This window comes from Rattus norvegicus, chromosome 10, assembly GCF_036323735.1.
Source record: "Rattus norvegicus strain BN/NHsdMcwi chromosome 10, GRCr8, whole genome shotgun sequence".
NCBI lineage: Eukaryota > Metazoa > Chordata > Mammalia > Rodentia > Muridae > Rattus > Rattus norvegicus.
Genome location: NC_086028.1, coordinates 86,772,774 through 86,782,597, shown reverse-complemented (window position 1 = coordinate 86,782,597; position 9,824 = coordinate 86,772,774). Strand labels below are relative to the sequence as shown.

Sequence of the window (9,824 nt, the reverse complement as noted above, 5' to 3'; positions counted from 1 at the left end):
TGTTTGTGCAGGAATAGAAACCCTGACTAAGACACCAGAGAAGGCCTAGTCATTCTCTCTGTTCAGCCTCGGGGATTCCAGCTTTTTCTCAGGACCCCAGGAATCCATCCTAAAGCTCTGAACATTGGTTGGTTCATTCAATCCACCAGGATATCCATCTCCACTATTCACTCCTTGCCATCTGATAAATTTAAGGCGGGTACTGTAGACAATGGCAGTGGCCTACAGAAGAGACTAGATACGGTAGGGAACTGGAGTCCCATTGCAACCCTCCTGACTTGAGCTGGGCTGAGGTTCCAATGATCTCGATGTCTGCTCCCACCACCCCCACTGCCATTGGTGAGCTCAGGAAGGTGGTGAGACATAGACACACGGATCACGTTTTCAAATAGAACTGTGTGCTTACTCATACATGCACACACACACACACACTACCACATATTCACACTGTAGCTCCTCAGTCCAGAGCTGGGCATCATGGGAATGAGTTTCAAGTGAACCTGGTGGCGGTAAGTAGTATTCTTCTATTTCTCTTCCCAGGAGCCGGATGCTGCCACCAACCTTGGGAAGGGGCCAAGGGTCTTTGTTGGGAATAGCATTGCTGTGCTGAAACACCACAGCCAAAACAAAGAAAACAATGGAGAGAAAAGGATTGCTTGGCTTACACTTTTACAGCATAGTCTATCACCGAAGAAAGTCAGGACAGGAACTCAAAACAGGGCTGGAACCTGGAGACAGGACCTGATGCAGAGGCCACGGAGGGGTGCTGCTTACTGGCTTGCTTCCCCTGGCTTGCTCAGCCTGCTTTCTTACAGACCCAGCCCATTAATGGTAGCACCCTCAGTGGGCTGGGCTCTCCCCCATGAATCACTAATTAAAAAAATGTCATACAGACTTGCCTACAGTCTTATGGAGACATTTTCTTATTTGAGGCTCCAATGACTCTAGCTTACGTAGCCATAAAACTAGGCAGCCCAGATGGGAACAAAAAGATGTGCATTTAAAGGAGATTTAAATTCTTTAGGTTGGAAGAATGGGGAGTAACGAAGTCAGAACTCACAACTGAGCGCACATCCTCCCCTTTGGCTCTCAAGACGCCACAGCATCTACTTGCCCTTCATCCTTCTCAACCCACCCCAGATCATGTTATAAATGCAGCGAGCCATGGTTAGCCCTGCTCCTTAGGGAAGATTTCCTCCCTGTCCTTCGGAGTCCGCTTTCTCTCCACTGACTGGCTCCCTCCCAATCCATGCTTCCGCATCAACCTATGGGAGAGCGAGGGATTGGGGCGGGACAGAGAGAAGGCGGTGAAAAGCTCCAGGTGCCTGAGCTCTTGAAAGAGTCGCCTCTCTGATTAGAAACTGAGCCGCACCCAACACTGTTTCTGCCACTTCACCTCTTGGTCTAGCCTGGACATCTGGCCAAGCAGAAGTCCCCATGTCCATTGCTTCTCCTTATCCCCTCCTCCAAGAGAAAGAGTAGGGATGGAGGGAGCTATTGACTGAAGCTTAACATTGCTCCCCAATTTATACAAGAAAGGAAAGGCCAGGACCATACTGTAGGCCACCTACTTCTTTGGTCTCAAGAACTTGAGCCATCCACTCCATTGCCACATTTAAAAGAAAAGAAAAGACAGTTTGTGTTTAACTGACTTATTTATTTTGACAATATGGTCACATGATTCCAATTCAGGATGTCCAGAAGGACACGCAGAACCCTATTCTCTCTCTCTCTCTCTCACCCGTCTTCCTCCCCAGAGGTAACCGGTGTTAGTTCTCAAAGAATGCAGAAATAAACAGATATACACTTATAGCCTATTCATTGTTAGCTTCTCTTTTTGTCTTTAAAGAACTCTGTTTGTTTCTGTTTTGTTTTGTTTTGCAAAACAGGGCTTCTCTGTGTAGCTCTGGCTATCCTGGAACTCACTCCGTAGACCAGGCTGGCCTCAAGCTCAGAGATCCTCCTGCTTCTGCCTCCCAATGCTGGGATTAATGTTATGTGTCACCACATAAGGCTAAATTCTTTTATTTTTATTTGTGTGTCTGTGTCTGTGTGAAGGTATGTGCTTGAGTGTAGGTGCCCTGAAAGGCCATTGGATCTCCTGGATTTATAGATAGTCGTGAGCACCTAATAATGATGCTGGGAAAGGAACCTGGGTTCCCTACAAAACCAATACGCACTTATATTTTTCCAGCACCTTTCTTTCATTAATAACAGTAATAACATTAGTTAACAATGGGGCTGGCCAGACTGCTAGGGAATGATGTGTCTGTTGTTTTTAGTCACTTGTACCACTTCCCTGTCCAGATCTCAGTAAAGACAAGCAGCAAGGAGAAATGCTGAAGCAGGTCCGACCAATCCAGACCCATCTTGGAACAGACTCAGGCTCATTTGCATGCCTGCTTCTGATTGGACAGACCCCGAGTTAGCTTCTGATTGGACAGACCCAGAGTTAGGTGGTGGGGGCGGTGTTACCAAGGTTTTCAGTTTCTCACCTTTAATGCCCACACATGGTTCCTAGCTCACTGTCACAAACTAGCTAAGGCAGGCTACTGCACAGAGGCCAGAGCTGCAGTCGAGCAGAGCAGTGGGATAAAATAACCAGTCAAGCCACCGGCTGTCTCTATGACCATCTGCTTGTAAAGAGGGCAAGGCGGGGCTGTAGCAGGGACAAGTCCTACTCCTGTCCGATATGTGAGAAACCTTAGGAGACAAACAAGCCTGGTCCTTTCCAGTGAGACTTTCCATCACATCTTTGAGATTTCCATAGACTTGGGTCCAAGCTCATCTGTGGATGTGCAAGACTCAGGGAGACCCTACTTTGGGGTCTCTAGAGAGTTTCTTCATTGCAGAGATCTCAAAGCTATTATAAAATTGTTAATGAAAGCCAGATTGGGGGGGGGGACCATCTTTAAAACAAAACAAAACAAAACACCCATAGCCATTACTCCAGGCTCCTAACAAGGCTAGTCTTCTCCCAAAGCAGGAACTCAGCACAGGCACGACCAACAAAACTCAATGTCCCTGTGTGTTAGGCATCCATGGGCTCAGGATGCTCCAAGCAGGGAGGGAGAGACAAGGAGGGCAGCATGAGAGGGGACATCAGAGATGCGGGAACAGAAGAAACCAGATTGCCCTGTGCACAGCCCAGCTGATGCTCTATTCCCCAGCTCTTGGCTAGACTGTCCATCTTGGGGACACTTATTTATAAGTAAAGCCCCCATGGGAGAAGGCAGGGAGGTCGGGGACACAGTTGGCAGTCTGAGACAGGCAAGCCAGGGAGTTGACCTCACAGTCTGTGACATCCTGGTCCTTCCGGAAATAGATGGAGTCGGGTGAGTAGAAGGAGGGGTCCTCATCAAAGAAGTTATACGGCCGGAGGAAGAAACCCACCCCGTTCCCTACGGTCACCGTGTTGGGAATGTCTTCCGCATGTGGGATGTGCAAAAAGCCAGCTGTCACCCAGGCTACCAAGTCCTAGTAGGAGAGAAGAAACGAGGATGGTGAGGTGGGCCAGACACACCCTGTCTACACAGCGGCCTCCCGGGGAAGAAGCTATCCACAAGCCCATAGATCTTGAATTGTTTTAAGCACTGTCTCTTTTGGCTGCCTACAAGAGTAAACATTGAAAGCTCAATGCATATTGAGCCCAGAGGCTGGCTTGCACCTCCATCTCGGATGCTTCCCATCACAACGCCTTTTGCCTACCCACCCTAGAGGGTGATCGCTACGGGTCACTTCAGGCTTTCTTCTTTCTTTGCTCATTCTCTAAAAGTCCTCAAAGTGTAATGCAGAGAATTGTGGAAACTTAGAAGGAGAATACACCCATCAAGTCAGGGATGGGAGCCGTGGTCTGTGGTTTTCTTTGGTAACTTCCAGCCCTGTAGGAATCCTCTGGCCTGGAAAGGGCTCAGTCTACAAAGCTGGCACTTTGAGGGCTGTAGGTCTTAAGGACGCAGTTGTTTGCGCATGACTTCTCAGCTCTAGAAGATTCTCCTAGAGCATTGTTTCTCAACCTGAGGGTCTTGTCCTCCACAGGGTGGCATGTAAGATATGATGCCTACCAGATATTTACATTATAACTCATAACAGTAGCAAAAATTACAGTTATGAAGTAGCGACAAAATAATCTTATGGTTGGGGGTTTAGCCCAACACGAAGAAGTGTATTAAAGGGGTCACAGTGTGAGGAAGGTTGAGAACACTGCTCTAAAGGAAATGGTCACAATGGCTAAAGTGCAAAGGCAAGGCATCAGCCCCACCTCCGGAGTTCCGATGGCTTTCAGGGACCCACCCGTGAGAAAGTGAAGCTCATCTCGGTGCCCTGTCTCTGTTCATCCCTCCGTCAGCTCACCTCGCCAGCAATGGTCTCATTGCTGATAAAGTCAGTGAAGTCCACAGTGGGGGTCCACGGGTCATTCTGGTTGTAGATGCTAGAACTGCTGGGCTCCTCCTCCTTCCTCTGGGTCACAGCCAAGTGATACCTAGAAGAGCATTGGTTAGATCTCCATCGTCTCTAAGCCCATGGTACCTGTTTATGAAGCAGACTCAGTGCTCTGACCCCAGCTTTCATAGCTCCTCACAGAGCAACACTAGGCTGTCACCACCCTGGAGGCCCATGTCACAGCCCTGCCGTTTCACAGTACACCAACACCCCCAAACAGGAAAGAGTTCTCCTTTCCTGGCTTTAGCTCCCCAAGGGGAAGTGACACCCCTACCCCAGCCCCACTTGTCTCCAAGTATCCCTCCTCTGCTCCTGCTCCTGTGCTCACCTCCCCAAGCCCTCTGATCACCCGCCACTAACCTGCCCCAGGTGAAGGCTTTCTCTATGGGGCTTTCCTGGGGCAGTGGCTTCCCAGCAAAGCTGAGTATCTGGATGCGGTAGCCTCGCCTGTGACCCCACTTGTTGCTGTGGTTACTGGCCAGGTACAGGTAGCGTGGGGTGGCATTTCCCAGTGGGAAGGCAGCCTCCTCTTCTGTCTCCAGCAGCTTCCGAGTCACCTGCAGCCTCTGCATCTGGAACTCCGGTTGCCAAGGTACATTCATAGGGACAAAAGCCAAATCCTCTGCCCAGGCCCAGTTCTTCAACCCTGTGTGAAGTGTGTAAGCGGCTAGTCATTCGACCACTCTGGCGATTTCTGGCCTCTACCTGACTTCAGAGTGGAGACCAAAGAGCAGCCCAAGACTGACTGTGTTCTTTGCCTCTCTCCCTGTCCGAAGGTCTCCCCAATCCTTTAGACAAAGCGATTAACCTATAAATTGTAATATTCAGGGGGCTGGGGATTTAGCTCAGTGGTAGAGCGCTTACCTAGGAAGCGCAAGGCCCTGGGTTCGGTCCCCAGCTCCGAAAAAAAGAACCAAAAAAAAAAAAAATTGTAATATTCAGAGGCTTTTGAGAGATAAAGCTCAGCAGTTAGAGTCATACTGTTGCAGGGCAGTGGTGTTGCGCGTCTTTAGTCCCAGCACTCGAGAGGCGGAGGCAGGCAGATCTCTGTGAGTTTGAGGCCAGCCTGGTCTACAAAGAGAGTCCAAGACAGCCAGAGCTCTCAAACCAAACCAACCAACCAACCAAACAAACAAACAGTGCATACTGTCCTTCTGCAGGACTGGAGATTATCTTCCAGAACCCCACTGGGCCATCCACAAGCTCCAGCTTGTGAACCCCAGCTCCAGGAGGGTTCAACACCTTTGGTTTCCAATGGCCTGTACAACTCAGGTGCACACACCCACAGACACACAAGTGAATGTGTGAATGAAAGGGTAATTTTTTTGTTTGGTTTGTTTTGTTTTGTCATTTTTTGAGACAGGGTTTGTCTGTTTACCCTGGCTGTCCTGCAATTCACGCTTAGACCAGGCTGGCCTCAAACTCAGAGATCGGGCTGCTTCTGCCTCCCAAGTGCTGGAATCAAAGGTGTATGTCATATATAATAAAAATTTTTTTAAAGACATAATTCAATCATTGTTTTTGTTGCTTATTTTGTTCTTTCTTTCTTTTTTTTTTTTTTTTTTTTTGGTTCTTTTTTTTTGGAGCTGGGGACCGAACCCAGGGCCTTATGCTTCCTAGGCAAGCGCTCTGCCAGTGAGCCAAATCCCCAACCCCTTATTCTTTCTTTCTTTTTTTTGGTTCTTTTTTTCGGAGCTGGGGACCGAACCCAGGGCCTTGTGCTTCCTAGGCAAGCGCTCTACCACTGAGCTAAATCCCCAACCCCTATTCTTTCTTTCTTAATGGTTTATTTATTTTTACTTATATGAGTACACTGCAGCTGTCTTTTTTTTTTTTTTTTTTTTTTTTGGTTCTTTTTTTCGGAGCTGGGGACCGAACCCAGGGCCTTGCGCTTCCTAGGTAAGCGCTCTACCACTGAGCTAAATCCCCAGCCCCGCAGCTGTCTTCATGCACACCAGAAGAGGGCATCAGAACCCATTACAGATGGTTGTGAGCCACCATGTGGTTGCTGGGGAATTGAACTCAGGACCTCTGGGAGAGTAGCCAATGCTCTTAACTCCTGAGCCATCTCTCCAGCCCCCTCCCCTTTCTTTCTTTTTCTCCTTCTTTCTTTCTTGGAGTAACCTGTCCTTGTCCCTGAGGACAGAGCTGAATATATTCCAGCTCCATCCTTCCTCTCAGGTTCTCACAGGCTCATGGGGGTCAGAGAACCCACAGCCTGGGCCTGCAGGGTGAGGAGGCCTGAGTGAGACAGGGTCAGTGTTCCAGGAATATAGGCACAGGTAGGGACAGGGACGCCATGGGCTATGTGTCCAGGACGTGGGAGCATGTTGGTACAGCTACAGCAGTACACTGGAGTGGGTCAGAGCAAGCAGAAGGGAAGTCCTTCTGGAGGTTACATCCTGCAGGTGTCAGCAAGTCAGCAGCTGTGGGATGTGGACACAGCATGTTAGCACAAGTGGAAGGCTCTGTGTACACAGTAGACCCTGGAACTGAGATCATTCAGAGGGGACTGCTGCTGGGTGGTAGTGGCAGATATCTTTAATCCCTTTAACTTTAGAGGCAGAGGCAGGCAGATAGATCTCTGAGAGTTTGAGTCAGCCTGATCTACAGAGTGAATTCCAGGATAGTCAGGGCTACAGAGAGAAACCCTGCCTCAAAATCCCTCAAAAAAAAAAAAAAAAAAAAAAAAAAAGTGGCCTCACAGGGACACTGTGACCTAGTAATAGTTTTGAGGGATTTCATCATCACAATAGAAAACAAAAACAAACAAACAACCCAACTGGGTGATAGCTCAATATAGGTAGGGAATTAAAAAGAGGAAGATGGGGGGTGGGGATTTAGCTCAGTGGTAGAGCGCTTACCTAGGAAGCGCAAGGCCCTGGGTTCGGTCCCCCGCTCTTGGGGGTGGGGGTGTGGGGGGGGAAGAACCAAAAAAAAAAAAAAAAAAGAGGAAGATGATCTTCAGGAAATCACGGAGCCTTGGCTGTGAGCACAAACTCCAGGAGCCGTCTGGAACTTTTCACTCCCCACAGTACCCCGTGTACCCCTGCACTGAAAGAGATGAGGAACCAGGGAAGGGGAGCGTCTCCCCTGAGAAAATGTAAATCAATGCTTTTTCCAAGACTGGCTTCCATACACAGAGACTCGATGGACCCAAACAAACCTTCCAGGGCTGCAGCAAGGCGGTACAGAGCTGGGTTGGAAAGTAAACACCTGCTTGCTTGAACAGAGGCCCACATAAACTCAAGGGACCCCAGGAAGCCAGACCTAGCCTTCTCCCTGGGGTGAGCCATTTCCCAAGATGTTGTAAGGAGGTCACATGTATAGAATCTGGTAGCTTCGAAGGAAGCCTAGATGCAAATCAAACTCAACAGCCCCTTCTCTGCCAGCCAGCCCGAAGGAAAGCATAAACCCCTTAATCTTTCTTTTGTGAGTAACCTACACGATGTCTTACCTGCCACATCCAAGTCCACTTTGAAGTGAGCGTTGTGGGTGTGTACCGTGCCCAGTGTGTGCTCGGCAACTCGGTTCCCAAACTTCTCGCCAGCACCGAAGAAGAAAGCCGAGGTGATATAGCCCGTGGCGTGGAATTTGACTTCTATGGCCCCATTGGAGTGGAAAACCATGTCCCACACATAGTCATAATTGAGCAAGGTAGCCACGGATCTGACCACAAGCACTGTCTCCACAACGCCCCCAAAATAGTGGGAGTAGAAATCTGAGTGGTGTCGCCGGAGCGGGAGGCCCTGGTTCTGTTCAAACACGCAAAACGCATCACGTAGTGTCTTGGGGGTCTGAGACTCCAGAAGGAAGTGCCAGTCCACATAGGTGGCAAGGTATGGACAGTCTACCCCTCGGGTCAGCGGGGTAGAGTATTTGCCAATGCCAAAGCTTCCGTCCATATAGCAGGTCGACATTGATGCCGGGGAATTACCACCATAGAGGGCTATGGCCTCCTGGACACTGATTTCATAGGCCACCCTCTCCCCTTGAAAGCGGATATCAAAGATCCTTGGGCCACTGAAAGCTCCAAGACCAAAAGAAAAAGCCCACAAGGAGGATCTCACTTGACTCCCCTGGACGCTGAAACGGGGTCCCTCAGGATGGAACTGCAGAGGAGGAGCTCGGCCTGGTGGCACTGAAGACTTCAGAGACCAGGACCCACCTGTGCCATTGTCTGGGACCAAAACCACATTCACCAGGCCAGCCTCAAACATGTCCTCCAGCTGAGTCAGACTCTCATAGTAACGGCCTTGGTAGAATACCTTCTGGATGGTCCACAGGGCAGGATCCAGGGCCTTGTGATCTACCAGAAGCTCTAAGCCAATGGGGTGAGGGTAAAACCCAGCCCCTGAGAGATTGTAATATATGCCAAACCAGGTGGCCCGGTCCCCTGATTGCAAACCACGGGGGGCTGTAGTCATTTTTAGCAGGTTGTGTCCTTGGCGTTTGTAGAAGCAACAGTGATGGAGGAGACCAGACGCTTGGGGCAGCTCTCTGTGGAAGATCATCTCCTGGATATCCTGATACTCTCTGGTCAGCACAGGACGCCGGTAATAGGGCAGGGGGCCGCCATGACGCTCCACAGTCACATCCCGCATGTATGAGGGGTGAGGCAGGGGCCCCACCACCAGCTCGCTCACATTAGGCTTGGGTTGTCCACCAAAGAAGATGATGGCCAGTGCCTCCCGCACAGGTGGGGGCCCCCCTCTGTCCAGGTGGGCCAGGGCTGCAGCCTTGGCAGGCAGCTGCAACTCTACTGAGAAGACACAGTTGTCCGAGGGTCGAGCCTGGGCTGCGTCCACCAGCCCTGGCCCCAGGTGCTTGATCAGAAAGCTCATCACAGCTGTCAGCTCCTCAGGGCTCAGGTCTGCAAACGGCTGGCTCTGGCCAGGGTGTGTCTGGGGCTGGACGCTAGGAAGAACGGAAGGGCAATGAAGAGGTTGGCTCAGTCTGCCCCCATCTCCGCTCCTGCCAGCTAGCAAGACGCAAACCAAAGCGAAGATGGTGATGACAGCCAGGGCGAGGAGCACTAGGGTGGTCTTCTGGGTCATTGTTCCTTGAGGCTGGACAGGCTTCTACCAGAAACGGACTCCTCCTGGCTGGGGTCGCCCAGGCGCTAGGCCGAGCAGAGCAGCTCTGCAGTCTGACGCTTTTGCCAGGATGGGAAGGAGCAGGGAGGCCGGAGCCAGGGGTTGGGAGGCGGGTCTGAGCTGGCTGTAGTGATATCCACAGACCTTACATGGCTTTGTCCTCCAGCTTCCAAATCAGACTCTGGTCTCTGGGTCAGGGTTGGAATTGGGGAGAACTGGGGTTGAGGGAAGAGGGAGGGATCCAGTCTGTGTATGGAACTCTACTGCCAGAAAGTAGCCGGGTCT

General features: G+C 50.4%; 1 protein-coding gene across 1 annotated transcript; it reads right to left on the bottom strand.

Annotated features, from left to right (window-relative positions):
* Positions 1 to 1,636: 1,636 nt before the first annotated feature.
* On the bottom strand, positions 1,637 to 9,580 carry Aoc3 (amine oxidase, copper containing 3). The gene is made up of 4 exons (NM_031582.3): positions 7,901 to 9,580; positions 4,804 to 5,089; positions 4,354 to 4,483; positions 1,637 to 3,477 (listed from the first exon to the last, which is right to left on the bottom strand). Exons 1-4 carry the CDS (start codon positions 9,498 to 9,500, stop codon positions 3,202 to 3,204), a joined length of 2,292 nt encoding a protein of 763 aa, NP_113770.2. The 5' UTR covers positions 9,501 to 9,580; the 3' UTR covers positions 1,637 to 3,201.
* Between the last annotated feature and the right edge of the window lie 244 nt (positions 9,581 to 9,824).

Excerpts from the sequence above, each read along its gene's own strand:
- Aoc3 (NM_031582.3), bottom strand. The coding sequence starts at position 9,500 with ATGACCCAGAAGACCACCCTAGTGCTCCTCGCCCTGGCTGTCATCACC. Across the intron at positions 4,484-4,803 it reads AAAGCCTTCACCTGGGGCAG|GTATCACTTGGCTGTGACCC; the intron begins GTTAGTGGCGGG and ends ATGCTCTTCTAG. Across the intron at positions 3,478-4,353 it reads ATGAGACCATTGCTGGCGAG|GACTTGGTAGCCTGGGTGAC; the intron begins GTGAGCTGACGG and ends CTCTCCTACTAG.